The 15,372-nt window shown below is 40.2% G+C and overlaps 1 protein-coding gene across 2 annotated transcripts in view; it reads left to right on the top strand.

The window, feature by feature from the left end:
* Positions 1-6,334, top strand: part of LOC118928500 (plasma membrane ascorbate-dependent reductase CYBRD1) — a 48,216-nt gene extending 41,882 nt beyond the window's left edge. For both annotated transcript variants that reach the window (XM_057503913.1, XM_036917796.2), the window contains 2 exons: positions 3,954-4,108; positions 4,651-6,334. In XM_057503913.1, the coding sequence (XP_057359896.1) occupies positions 3,954-4,108; positions 4,651-4,942 (447 nt within the window). In that variant the 3' untranslated portion in view covers positions 4,943-6,334. The remainder of the gene's footprint in view (positions 1-3,953; positions 4,109-4,650) is intronic.
* Positions 6,335-15,372: the final 9,038 nt, after the last annotated feature.

Raw genomic sequence — 15,372 nt, 5'->3', positions numbered from 1 at the left:
AAACACTAGATGGCTCATTAAATCTATCTCTACACTTTTTAAAAATAACAAACCATACCTAATAGAAAAGCTAGCTAGGCAGATATTTCCTGGCTTCTTTATTGACTTTTGCAAATAAAAGCTATTGTTTTGTCTAAGATTTATACATACATCATTTTTTAAAAAATAATCTGTTTCATAAAGTGAGATAAAACTGGCATGATCAAATACATTTCTAGTAATAACTAACCGAGAGGAGCCCAGGTATTTAACACAGAAACCTTTAAAGGAAAATTTTATTGTCTAAGTATAAAAATAATATACATTAATTTAAAAAATTATTTAATATAGAAAAATGTAAGAAAAAAATAAATCATTGATAATGCCATAAGCTAGAGATACCATATTTTGGTTTATTTCCTTCAGGCTTTTATTATGTCTATAAATATATATATTTATATTTTTAAAATTTAAGCATAATTAAGAATAATACAGAAAATGTATTATTCACTTTCATATCTAAATAAAGTTTTAATGAGATTTTATTTTTCTTTAGTTATATTCTAAGAGCTCCATTGTGGTGAAGCATAACTCTTTGTAGGCAATGGTTCCTGAGTACTGGAGTACTTTGTTTGCACATAGTTGGCACTTAATAAGTGACTGTAGGCTGAAGGTAATGGAATATTCCACTGCCTTCACTTTTAGGAATTTTCCACACTGCAGTTAACCATATCTCTGAAATAATTTGTATTAATCAAAAGCAGTGGTCTTCAGACTTCAATATGCATTAAGAATCACCTAGGTATTCTGTTAAAATGTAGATTCCTGGGACTTCCAGGAATTCTGAGTTAGCACATCTGGATGTGGCCAACGGATCTCCTTAAATGAGTGCCTTAAGTGTTTGTGATGCAAATCTCCTATAAACAACACTTCAAAACCACCAACTTAAATAACAAGTGTTGATGAGGATGTGGAGAAAAGGGAACCCTTGTATGCTGTTGGTGGGAATGCAAAATGGTGCAGATACTGTGGAAAACAGCATGGAGGTTCATCAAAAAATTAAAAATAGAAATATGACCCAGCAATTCTACTCCTGGGTATTTACCCAAAGAAAAAGAAAACACTAATCCAAAAAGATACATGCACCCCTATGTTCTTTGCAGCATAATATATAATAGCCAAGATATGGAAGCAACCTAAGTGTCCACTGATAGATGAATGGATAAAGAAGATGTGGCATAGATACACACACACACACAGACATGCACACATACACAATGGTATATTACTCAACCATAAAAAAGATGAAATCTTGCCATTTGTGACAACATGGTTGGACCTACAGGGTATTATGCTAAATGAAATAAGTCAGACAAAGACAAATACCATATGATTTCACTTATATGTAAAATCTTAAAAACAAAGCAAGCAATACAAGACAGAAATTCATATGTACAAAGAACAATCCAGTGGTTGCCAGAGAGAGAGGGTAGGGGATGGGCAAAATAAGAGAAGGGTATTAAAAGATACAAACTTTCAGTATAAAAAAATAAGACTCAGGGATACAATATACACCATAATATAGTTAATAAGATGTAGCAACTCTGTATGGTGATGATAGCTGCATTTTTCTTGGTGATCACCTCCCAATGTGTATAAATATTGAATCACTATGTTGTACCCCTGAAACTAATAATATTGTACGTCAACTGCATTTCAATAAAATAAAAAAGAAAAGCAAAAAAGAACCCTGACTTAAAGGGACAAAGGGATTTTGTAATATTCAGTCCACTAGGCTTTAAGTTATCATATTACTTGTAAGCTGGTGAAGGTAAGAGGGTTAAAAGGAAATAAGGTGATTATTATAAATTATAAATTTTTATAAATTATATATTTGCACCATTTGGAACATTTTCAATCAAAGTTAAGCATTTGTGTATTTTATTTCCTTTTTTAATGGTGCATTAAATTGCCCTGGGGTTCTACATGTGAATTTCTGAGGTCCCACCTGCTAAGACTGTCAAGCCCTACAGAACTACAAGAGATGCACATGATAATCCTGAAAGACTTAAGAGGAAATAATAAGAATATTAGAAATGGAAAATACTTATTTCCATGGATAAGTCACAGAAAAGATATGGTATCTTTTTTTTTGGTATCATTAATCTATAGTTACATGAGCAACATCATGGTTACTAGACTCCCTCCATCATCAAGTCCCCCCCACAAACCCCATTACAGTCACTGTCCATCAGCGTAGTAAGATGCTGTAGAATCACTACTTGTCTTCTCTGTGTTGTTCAGCCTTCCCCGGGCTGCCACCCTACATGATGTGTACTAATCCTAATGACCCTTTTTTCCCTCTTATCCCTCCCTTCCCACCCATCCTTCCCATCCCTTTCCCTTGGTAACTGTTAGCCCATTCTTGGGTTCTGTGAGTCTGCTGCTGTTCTGTTCCTTCAGTTTTTGCTTTGTTCTTATACTCCACATATGAGTGAAATCATTTGATACTTCTCTTTTTCTGCCTGGCTTATTTCACTGAGCATAACATCCTAGTCTAGATCTATCCATGTTTTTGCAAATAGCAGGATTTCATTTCTTTTTAATAGCGGAATAATATTCCATTGTGTATATGCACCACATCTTCTTTATCCATTCATCTATTGATGGACATTTAGGTTGATTCCATATCTTGGCCATTGTCAATAATGTGGGTATAAATATAGGGATGCATACATCTTTCTGAATTAGGGCTTTTGTTTTCTTCAGATAAATTCCTAGAAGTGGAATTACTGGGTTGAATGGCATTTTTAGTTTTAGTTTTTTAAGGAAACTCCATACTGTTTTCCACAGAGGTTGTACCAATTTACATTCCCACCAGCAGTGTGGGAGGGTTCCCATTTCTCCATATTGTCACCAACACTTATTTCTTGTCTTTTGGATGGTGTCTTCTGACTGGTGTGAGGTGATATCTCATTGTGGTTTAATTTGCATTTCCCTATGATTAGTGATGTGGAGCATCTTTTCTTGTGCCTGTTGGCCATTTGTATTTTTTCTTTGGAGCACATTCTCCCTCTTCTTACAGTTGTTTTGTTAGGGTGGGAGATCCTAAATCTGGAAAAAAGGTCCCTTTAAACTCAGTAACTTGACTCAGGTCACTAAGTCATCTTTATTTTCTTGAGGAGCAGAGAAAACTTAATAGGCAGGGTGTGGGGGGCAAAAACTCTACGGTGGAATCTTGCTGTCTTCTCTGTAGAGAAGTATCCCACTAGGGATTTAATTACTGAGGAAATGGAGATAACTTTTCTGTAGAACTCATTTCTTCCTCATACAACAAAATTGTCAACTTCTTAACATAATTTTTTAGGTTGAACTGACTAAATGTGTCCTATTGTATTTGGCTTTAGTGACTTAAAAATCTCTTACTTCTCTTCCTACTTGGCAACCTTAAGGAAATTGATAAAAACAAGCAAGAATGTTCACTGTAGGTCTGTTAATGACCACAAAAAACTGGCAACAGGAACATCCATAAATAGAGGACTGAGTAAATTATGTTACCTCCTTCAGATAGAGTATTAGCAATTGAAAAGAATAAACAAGATAAAAGTGTTGATATGAAAAGATTTCCAAGATATTCTACTAAGGGAAAAAAGTGAGATGTAGAACAAATATGTATAGTAAGATCTCATTTATATTTTTTAAAATTCTCTTTTTCTCTCTCCACCCACGTGCGCACACAACACACACACACACACACACTCATGCATACACGGGCACTCACAGTTGCACAGGCATAGAAATTTTCTGGAAGGATACTGGAATAAGTGGAACTGGTGTGGGAAACTTTTCATTTTATGCCTTTGGTTCTATATGAAAGTTTTTCTCATTTTGGACATACTGCTTTTATAATAGTAATGTTAAGATCACTTAAAATTTTAAATTAAATGATAACCTTTGCACTTGTTGATGTTTAGCTTCTCCTAGGTTTTTTCGCCTTTCTGGTCCCTCTGGCTCCACTTTCTCTCCGAGCATTTCTCATGCCCTTACACATTTATTCTGGACTTCTCATCTTTGGGATAGTGATCGCATCAGCACTTACAGGAGTGACTGAGAAACTGTTTTTTGCCCTGTAAGTTGCATAGTTTTCCTAATTCTAATACTTAAGCTATAAAATGTTAAGTACTTGTTCATTGGAAAAATGTAATATAAATGTCTATATGTAAATATAAACATTGTTAAGTATTTTTTAACAAGTTTATGATACATGTAATATATCATTAATAATGATCGGAAGAGGAATAAAAAAATCCAACAAATTGTACCACTGTTGCAAAAACAACTATTGAAGTTATGCATCCCTTTCAGTCTTTTTGACATGCCTGTTTTTATGTTAATTGTGATAATGGTGTAAATACATTTCTGCATCATCCTTTTGATGATACAGGTGTTCCAGATGCTATGTTATTTTCATTTTTTATTATTTTTAACAATTTTACACCATTCCATTGAGGGAATTAAGGCAAAACTGAATTTTCTCCTTAATATCAAGCTTTAAGGGACTTTACATCAAAACTATACCAATGTACATTTTGAGCAGATAAATTCAAAACTGTTTGGCATGTTATTGTATCACCCCATTTGTAATTGGACACACTTTCTCTTTTTTTGTAGGACAAAACCTGCATACAGTACATTCCCACCAGAAGGTGTTTTCACAAATATCCTTGGCCTTCTGATTCTGGTATTCGGGGCCCTTATTTTTTGGATAGTCACCAGACCACAATGGAAACGTCCTAACGAACCAAATTCTGTCCTCCTTCAGCCAAATGGAGGCACTCCAGAGGGAGTGGAAGGCTCCATGGCAATAAACTTTGGCAAATCAGATTCAGAGTCAAACAATGAAGCAGCAACAAGGAAAAGAAATTTACCCCTTGATGAGGCTGGACAAAGATCTACCTTATAAAAAGTTGTAGAGATGTAACTGGAGAACTTCACTTCTGAAGACTAGCTCTACAGTTTAGCTTCTCACAGTTAGCCATAAAATGATTGACTGAGTCAAATTTATTTTACTCATAAAGTAGGATTTCTTGAAAGAGTTTGCATTGATTGAGGCCTGTGAACTTACCTGAATTGGAAAGGAGATGATCAATGTAAACAATAGCAGATATAAATCGTGGTTTTGTTACCTCTTTCTTGTGGGACACCAAAGCATTTAGCAGTGTTTTTCATAGAATACATGATCAAAATGTGTCTCTCAGTTGGTAAATTTGATGAACTGGCAGCGTCCCTGGCCTGTTGTCTTGCAGTTATTTCCTGTTAATTCTGGGAGTCCAGTCCTAAAGTTATAGAGTCATATCATGACTATCCAGGACAGAGTTTATGGCTACACAGATATCATGACTGAAGTACAAAAACAATTTAGGAAAGCAATGGTTCCCTTCTCCCTGCACCTGCCTGCTGGTCCCTCCCTAGCTTGTTTGGGCTCAGATTGGCCCTGAAGACCAGGGTGTATAACAGGGCATTTTGGAGCAATACCTTGGCTGAAAGTAGCAGAAGAGATCTTCTCTGGTCACACCGGGAAGTTTTTCTAAAACTTGACTTAGACCCAAGGCTTCCCTGGGGTTGGGTGTACTTTATGGTACAGATTCCAAACTCAGTTGGAATGAGAATATGCCTGAATGCTTAAGCAGCATAAACTGCTCTACAACTTCAAAGAGAACTTTTTCCTAATTTTTGTTATTTTACAAAGCACTTACATGGTTTTTACTATGTGCCAGACACTATTTCTAAGCACTTCATAAATATTAGATCATTCAGTCCCCAAACAAAGCTATGTGCCATTTGCTATCAGTATCTCCATTTTGCAGATGAGAAATCTGAAGCTTAGAGAGGTTAGTAACTTGCCCCAATGTCCCACAGCTCCTAAGTGGTGGAACTGAGATTCATGACTTGGCAGTCTTTCTCCTCAGTTCATGATCACTTCACTATGCTATCTTTTTTTTTCTGTTATATACTAATTTGTCCCTACTTTGACCTACCCCTGGATAAATCTCAGTTGTTGGAGTGCCACGGAGTTGTTAAAGTTTACCTTCTGGCTTACTTTTCCAAGGCAGATTCCCCAAATACCTGGAAATAGATCATGAGCACCCTCCCACTGCCAACAGCCATAGCCTACCTTGATGCCCTTTTGATCTTAAAATTGTGTCATGGTGACAAAGAAAGGTTTGGACAAGAACATCTGCAGCTTGAAGTTTGACCAATTATAATTTCTACTGTTCAGGATCTTAACTGCTAAACAACTTTGGGCTTGGAGATAAGAGACTTACCTATATTGGTCTGCCCTTCCTGGTGGCAATAGCTAGGGTCCTTCCTGATTCTGGTGGGATTTCAGGGGATGCCTTGAGTTTTGGGTTCTCCGCAGTGAATTGAGACTCAGAAGTGGAGACTTTTGTGCATGAAGACTTCAGTCTAAGCTCTGGGCTGACTCAAATTAAAACTTAAAGAGTAGCGTCCATACTGAAAAGATGCTTTTCATTTTGTGGGTGATTTTGGTTTCCTTGCAATTTTTTTTTTAATGACCACCACAGCTTTTTATTATCTATCATGATCTGTGGTTGGCTGAGCTCAATAGGGCAGTTCTCCTGCTCCAAATTGGCAGGAGCTGCAGTCATCTGGAGGCCCAACTGGCCAGACATGTGCAAAGTGGCTCACTCACACAGCGGGCAGGTGGTGCTGGCTGTCAGCCCGGAGCGCCGAGGAGGCTGCCGGCCTGAGCGTCAGTGACCATCTCCATGTGACCTCTCACCATGGCCCATGTTTCCCACCACATGGCAACTGGGTTTCCCTGCAATTTTAAACTAGAACATTTTAGTGTGGTTTAAAAACCTTATAGTTTAACACCAAATACACAACATTTTGGTATGTAGTGGATTTCTTTTTAGGTTAACTGGTAATTACTACCATAGACTGAATATGACCTGCACTCCATCACATCCCTTTAGTTTCACGGATAACCATTCATCATTTCCTCATTGAAACACTATTTTCTCCTTACTTAATTCTATTTCCAAAATTGGTAATAGTGTCATAAGGATCCCCAGTGCCCAGCCGAGAGCCTGACACACAGTAGGCACAGTTCAATATGGGTAGAACGTGCTACAGTTTTGGTGCTAAGTGGAAGGAGTTAATTGCATCATTACACACAAACATATTTTGATAAATGGATGTTCCGTTACATAGAGATGCACAAAATTCCAGGATTTTTTGGTGGGAGTGGGGGGAGATCAGTGACAGCTCCAAGGATTGAACCTGCCATTCCTATATAGGCCAAGGAGATTATTAATGAAAAGTTAAGAATGGATCTGGCACTACACTGATACACTCCACCACGAAGCATTTGAGCACCTCTCATCTCAGCCCTTTATTTTTTATCTCTCTGGCTAATGTGGGGGTAATTTTACAGATATTGTCGGAACTTCCTTTTTTTTTCTCAACCATTATGAAAACAATGCAGTAAAATATAGAAAATCTTTCTGTTTGAGACTCTTCTTTTAATGGGATTTTTATTTTAATGATAATTGTAACTTTATCTTTCAAAAGCTGATGTTTCCTACCTAAAGTGTCCCCCTCCCCATTTAAAAACCTACATAAAGAAAAGGAGAAAAGAAAACCTTAGCTTTCATCTCTGAAACAGTGAATGAAATCTCCCTAAATAATTATAGCTTATATCATCTGCAGAGATAGACTGGCTTGGCCTACCCCATAATCTAATTTCAGAGAAAAAAAGTTATTTTAAACCCTCATCTAAATCAACACTGCAGCCTTTTCTTTCAAAGAGTTATTGAAAAACTCATATGAATATGTTTTTGAACTACTGTTATCAGAAGTGTACAGCTTCCTGCGCTACTTGTGTCCAACTGACCTCACCCTCCGGAGCACTTCCTTTCCTTTCCTGTGTGGTTTCAGTTAAGTTGTGCTGCTCACAAACAGGATCTCACACCTTCCAGTCAAATGACAAAGACAATCACACTTTTTAAGGAATACTGACAAGTGGTTTCTGTTTTCTGAAGAACAAAATAAAGATGTCTTGTTTTTAATTAGGCTCTTTTCCCTCCTAAGTGGGAAGTTCCAGTGCAATACTAGTTGACCACAACTGCCAAATCTAAAGGCTCAAAGAATGAAGTAAAGCTTCATGCTAATTTTGTTGTAATATGATGGAATTTTTGTCTTGGTATGTCCTCTTTTAGATAACTGCTACTGTAAGCTGTAACTGCTATGTCTTAGAGCTACACATAAGAAAGTATAAAAAAATACTATTATTATTGATCACCTACAAGGTACCTGAAAACTTTAAGTGGAAACAATTTCTATGCTTAAATTTGCCTTTTTATCTCAGCACATTTATGGGGAAAATATTAAATAGCATGAATATTTTATAATTTTGTATAAAACATGCATCTGTTTTTTTCTTGACTTGTTTTTATGTAGTAATAAAAGCTATTTTGGAAGATATTTGTGTGTGTTGTCAATTTGTTCAACCTGGTAGGTGTAGGAAGTGTTCTTAAAGTTTGTTTCCCATGGTTTTTCATCTATTTTTCAATGGGGAAATTTTTTTTACTTTTTTTTTTTAAGGTATCATTGATATACACTTTTATGAAGGTTTCACAAGAAAAACAATGTGGTTATTATATTCACCCTTATTATCGAGTCCCCCCCAATCCCATTGCAGTCACTGCCCATCAGTGTAGTAAGATGCCACAGAGTCCCTGTTTGTCTTCTCTGAGCTACACTGTCTTCCCTGTGGCCCCACACACACCATGTGCACCAATCATGATACCCCACAATCCCCTTCTCCCTCCCTCCCCACCCGCCCTCACACATCCCTCCCCTTTGGTAACCGCTAGTCCCTTCTTGGAGTCTGTGAGTCTGCTGTTATTTTGTTCCTTCAGTTTTACTTTGTTGTTATACTCCACAAATGAGGGAAATTATTTGGTATTTGTCTTTCTCTGCCTGACATTTCACTGAGCATAATACCCTCTAGCTCCATCCAAGTTGTTGCAAATGGTAGGGTCTGTTTCTTTCTTATGGCTGAGTAATATTCCATTATGTATATGTACCACTTCTTCTTTATCCATTCATCTGCCAATGGACACTTAGGTTGCTTCCATTTCTTGGCTATTGTAAATAGTGCTGCAATAAACAGGGGTGCATGTCTTTTTGAATCTGGGAAGTTGTTTTCTTTGGGTAAATTCCTAGGAGTGGAATTCCTGGGTCAAATGGTATTTCTATTTTTAGTTTTTTGAGGAACCTCCATATTGCTTTCCACAATGGTTGGACTAGTTAACATTCCTACCAGCAGTGTAGGAGGGTTTCCCTTTCTCCACATTCTTGCCAACATTTGTTGTTCCTAGTCTTTTCTATGTTGGCCATCCTAACCGGTGTGAGGTGATATCTCATTGTGGTTTTAATTTGCATTTCACTGATTATTAGTGATGTGAAGCATCTTTTCATGTGCCTGTTGGCCATCTGAATTTCTTCTTTGGAGAAGTGTCTGTTCATATGCTCCACTCATTTTTTAATTGGGTTAATTGCTTTTTGGGTGTTGAGGCAGGCATGTGAGTTCTTTATATATTTTGGATGTTAACCCCTTGTGAGATATGTCATTTACAAATAAATTCTCCCATACGGTAGGATGACTTTTTGTTCTGCTGATAGTGTCCTTGCTGTACAGAAGCTTTTCAGCTTGACGTAGTCCCATTTGTTCATTTTTTATTTTGCTTCCCTTGCCCAAGGCAATGCATTCAGGAAAAGTTGCTATAGTCAAGAGATTTTTGCCTATGTTTTCTTCTAAGAGTTTTATGGTTTTGTGACTTACATTCAAGTCTTTGATCCATTTTGAATTTACTTTTGTATGTGGGGTTAGACAATAATCCAGTTTCATTCTCTTGCATGTAGCTGTCCAGTTTTGCCAACACTAGCTGTTGAAGAGGTTGTCATTTCCCCATTGTATATCCATGACTCCTTTATCGTATATTAATTGACCATATATTCTTGGGTTTATATCTGGGCTCTCTATTCTGTTCTACTGGTCTATGTGTCTGTTCTTGTGCCATTACCTAATTCTCTTGATTACCATGGCTTTGTAGTAGAGCTTGAAGTCAGGGAGCATAATACCCCCAAATTTATTCTTCCTTCTCAGGATTGCTTTAGTTATTCAGGGTCTTTTGTGGTTCCATATGAATTTTAGAATGATTTGTTCTAGTTCATTAAAGAATGCGGTTGGTATTTTGATAGCGATTGCATTGAATCTGTAGATTGCTTTAGACAGGATGGCCATTTTGACAATATTAATTCTTCCTATCCATGAGCACAGGATGTGTTTCCGTTTATTGGTATCTTCTTTAATTTCTCTCATGAGTGTCTTGTAGTTTTCAGAGTATAGGTCTTTCACTTCCTTGGTTAGGTTTTTCCTAGGTATTTTATTCTTTTTGATGCAGTTGTGAATGGAATTGTTTTCCTGAATTATCTTTCTGCTGGTTCATCATTAGTGTATAGGAATGCAACAGATTTCTGTGTATTAATTTTGTATCCTACAACTTTGCTGAATTCAGATATTAGATCTAGTAGTTTTGTAGTGGATTCTTTATGGTTTTTTATGTACAATATCATGTCATCTGCAAACATCTGCAAGTTTAACTTCTTCCTTGCCAATCTGGATTCCTTTTATTTCTTTGCGTTTTCTGACTGCCGTGGCTAGGACCTCCAGAACTATGTCAATGGGGAAACTTAAAAAAAAATTATTCATTGAAAATGCTGTCAGATTTCTCTAGAAAGTGTACTTTGAGTACCATACCTTTTACATTGCTAGAAGGATCAGAAGACTGTTTCAGAACTGCCATAGTGTTCTCCTTCTTACAGGATATGCACTGGAGCATACTCTGTAATGTAGAAGGCAACCACAGACCAAAACAGATTCATTTTAAAGTCGAAAAGCATGAAAGAAGAACCTATTGAAAGTTACTGTTGTAACAGAACTGAGTTGATAGTAACTTGTCCTGGAGAAAATACATAACTTATAATGGATATATTGTTGGATTTTTTTCTAAATAAGAAAGAAGGATCATTAACATCTACATAGTGTCAATCCTCATCAACCTAATTTTAATTTCTCACTTAGCCTTTTTCTTCTACTTTTGTCTCCAGGTGTAGGGTAAATGGCAGAATTTCCAGAATCTCCCACCTAGCCTTCATCCATTTATATACCAATGGATGTTTCAGAGCCTCCAGTGAATCAGGGCATGGGGTGAATCCCTCCTCCCCTTTGTTCCTGATATGGAATTGGTCTGGTGTCTGCCAGTCACCAAGGACTGGCCCATGGAGTTCCTCCCAGAGCAGGCGGGCAGGAGGAAGTGGGTGTGCATGCTGTGGCCAGAGGGGAGGGACAGAGCTGGGCCTGGTTAGTGAATTCAAGCAAGCTGTGAGCAATAAAACGGTTTCTCCCAACCTGCCCATTCCCTTGCCTTACTTTGGTTTCAGCAGAATCATAGGGGAATCTCTTCAGGAGGGGAACCCCCTTACTCTTGGAACTACATTTGGCATAGACTCAGAAGGGTGCAGTGAACCCAAAAGCTGTCCTTATGTATGTGATGTTTCAGCGGGCTACCCCTACAGGTGGTGGGGAAATACCCTTGGATCCCCCTATGGGAGGGGGAGAGAGACACCTGGGGATGCCCTCTGGGTGGTGGGAATTTATCCGTGGACCCTCCTGTGGATGGTGGGCATTCACCCAAGGATCCCCCTGTGGAAGGTGGGGATTCACCCATAGATTATGCAGTGGGTATTTGGTCTGGGGCAAGGTGCCTCCTGGAGGAGTAAGCCCCTCCCCAGAATTGGGAAGGGTCACTGGAAGCAGTGGAGTTGGACCTCCACAAAATAGGGGACTCCTTAGGGAAACTGAGTGTTCACAGGGCAGCAGGAAATGTGGGTGGTTGTTTCTTGCAGCACTGGAAAGGGTTACCAGGAAGAGAGAGACATTTTAGTATCAATTAGCAGAACAGGGAGATGAGGTGTGGGATGCTCTGAAAATGGAATTGAAAGCTATTGAGAACTGAAATTGCATGGCTGAGAGACAGGCCAGTGGCTCATGAGGAGGCAGCAGAAATACGCAAGCTGCAAGAGGTGAAGGAAGGGGTGGTGCGTCAGCCCCAGAAATGGTAGAGGAGACATCAGGGGAGGAGGAGCTGGGGAGGATGCAGACTTGGGGCTGAGGGCAGAATTGTTACAGAGGCCCGAGGCACCAGCACCTTCCATATTGAAAACCCACTGAGTTGTAATTAAACAAATAAATTCAACCACAGGTTACTCAGGGAAAGGAGCAGCCCCCTCCTCAGGTTGTGCAGCACTCCATGCTCCACCTATACCCAGGACGAGCTGGTGGATTTGAGCACCCGGTTTTTTGAGCACCTCAGAGCCTCTGCCCACATGACTTTTGTGTCTTTGGGATTTAGGAGTAGATGGCATTGATCTGTCTGGGTAAGAAATAGGTAAACTGGCTTCCTTGATGACTTTCCCCTCTCTCTGGCAGAGTTTGCAAAATGTCCATCACACCACAGGGAATCACACTTCTGGATTGTCTGACAGCATCCATCATGGCAGTTGGGCCCAATCAGGGTGGTTTACCATATTTCCCCACTAGCTGGCAAACATATGCAGAGCTCCAGCAGGTTTTACAGGAATTGGGCATGAAAAATATCATCTATAATATGGACTCTCAGGACCCCAAAGAGGAGTTGTTCACCATGGGTATGAAAAACCTGGTGCTCCATACAGGTCCCCCATCCATCTTTGGGTCCCTACTGACTATTCCTGACTCAACATAGGGCAACCCAAAAGTGAGGTTACTCATACTATAGCAGATCTGGGGGAGGTTGAAATAAGAGTGTGGAAAATACATTCTGCTATTGAAAGAAGAGGTTCAAAGGGCCCCATGAAGGTCTCGAGGACCCAGATGTGGGTCAGTTTGGTAAACACAGGGGCAGTGAAAGAAAAACTTGATGGACAGCCCAATAGGATCTTGCTAGAGCTGTGGCATCAATTAAAGCTGGAGCAGCAGTTCCAGCTGCTGAGGTCCAAGACACAGGAGCTAGAAGCAAAGCCCCCTGTTCAGCGCATGTGTCTGCAGGACTTCCTGAGGGAGAGACCCCGCCTGGGTCCCCACCCACACAGGAAAGGCAATTGGGCATTGCAGTTTAACTGAGTCGGGGAATCAGACTGAGGATATGTGTGGTAAAGGCAGTTCTAACAGGACATGCTAAGCACCCACCTGGAGCTCTGCTTGTACTTGGAGGGCGACAAATACTAAGCAGTATAAATTGCCTTGGGGGCATAAAGAAATTGGAGAAACTCTATAGGAGCTGGAGAAGGTGGGCATACATAGTCGTTTTAATTCCCCAGTGTGGCCAGTGAAAAAGCTGGACGGCTCCTGGCACATGACTGTGGATTAAAGAGAATTGAATAAAGTCACACCCTCCTTTGCATACTGCTGTCCCCTCTATAGCAGCCCTTATGGACACACTCGGTCATGAACTAAGGATGTATCATTATGTTGTGGACCTTGCTAAGGCTTTCTTCTCTATTGACATAGCGCAGGAAAGCCAGGAACAGTTTGCCTCCACATGGGAAGGCCGGCAGTGGACATTCACTGTCCTTCCACAGGGATACCTCCACAGTCCCACCATCTGTCACGGACTTGTAGCCCAGGACCTTGCACCATGGGAGAAGCCACCAATCATTATATTGATGACATTATGCTCCCCTCTGATTCTTTTGCAGATCTAGAGGGTGCAGCACCTAGGCTGCGGCAACACCTACAAGACAAACGATGGGCTGTGAGCAGCACCAGTGCTCAGGGACCTGGTTTGTCAGTAAAGTTCTTGGAGGTTGTCTGGTCAGGCAGGACTAAAGTTATCCCAGAAGCAGTCATAGACAAGGTCCAGGCTTTCCCTACCCCTACAACTGAGGCAGTATTAAAATAATTTTGGGGTCTTTTGGGCTACGAAGAGTGTTTATCCTGTACTTGGCACAAATTTTGAGGCCCTTCTACTGGTTGGTATGAAAGGGCATCAGGTGGGACTGGGATGAAACATGTGCATCTGCCTTTACCCCTGCTAAGCAAGCAGTCAAAACCATGCAGGCCTTAAGTTTAATGGACTCATCAAGGCCCTGTGAGCTAGATGTTCATGAAACTAAAGATGGTTATGGGTGGGGCTCTGGCAGCAGCTTGAACAGACATGCCAAACTATTGGATTCTGGTTGCAACTCTGGAAAACAGCAGAGGTCTGGTACACCTTGATAGAGAAGCAACTGGCTGCTGTGTACCATGCCTTGCTGGCTACAGAGCCCATCACTGGAACAGCTCCAACCAAGGTAATAACAACCTATCCCATTGCAGGGTGGGTGCAAGACCGGGCACAAAGGTCACAGAGTGGTGTGACACAAATGCCTACACTGGCCAAATGGGGCACATATTTACAGCAGTGTCGTGCCCTTCTAGCCCCTTCAGTGGTGAACTCCAACGCTTATTGGGCCAGTGACATACACCAGTGGAAAGCAGGGAGAACTTGCTTTTGAGCCATTACTAATAGAGAGCCCCTATACCTGAAGTTGCTTGATATACAGATAGCTCCAGTTGTGGGCAACCACTGAAGTGGAGGGCTGTGGCTTTTAGTCCTAAGACTGAGACAATGTAAATGGAGGATGGGGAGGGGCAAAGCAGTCAATGGGCAGAGTTGCAGGCAGTATGGTTTGTGATGACCCAGGAGCCCTCCCCAATAGTTGTCTGCTTGGACAGTCGGTCTGTCTATCAGGGCTTGACCCTGGGGCTACCAACATGGTACCATGCTAATTGGATGGTTGGTCACCTGCCCCTTTGCAGGTAAGAGTTGTGGCAAGACCTATGGGCCTCTAGTCAGACTAAAACAATTACTGTATATCATGTGACTGGCCATTTGCCTTTGGCATCCCCAGGGAATGATGAAACAGATATATTGGCCCAGGTGCACAGGTTAGAAGGAAAGCCTGCCTCTGATGTAGCCCAATGGTTACATCAGCATTTGTTGCACGTGAGGCAAAATACAATGTGGGCTGTAGCCCATTGGTGGGGCTTGCCGTTGACCTTTGAAGAAGTCACCAAAGCTGGAAAGAGTGCCTTGTGTGCTCTAAGAGGGACTTATACCAAGTCCTGCAGCAACATGGGACAATAGTTAAGGGGCTGATACCCTCATCAGGTGGCAGATAGACTATATTGGACTTCTGCTCATATCAGAAGGGCATCAGTATGCCATGACTTGTGTGGACTGTTGGTTCCTTTTCCTGCATGTTGCAAAGATCAGCAAA

Source organism: Manis pentadactyla, chromosome 6 (assembly GCF_030020395.1).
Source record: "Manis pentadactyla isolate mManPen7 chromosome 6, mManPen7.hap1, whole genome shotgun sequence".
Classification (NCBI taxonomy): domain Eukaryota; kingdom Metazoa; phylum Chordata; class Mammalia; order Pholidota; family Manidae; genus Manis; species Manis pentadactyla.
Note: the sequence above shows the minus strand (reverse complement) of the source record. Positions and strands in the feature narration are given on the sequence as shown.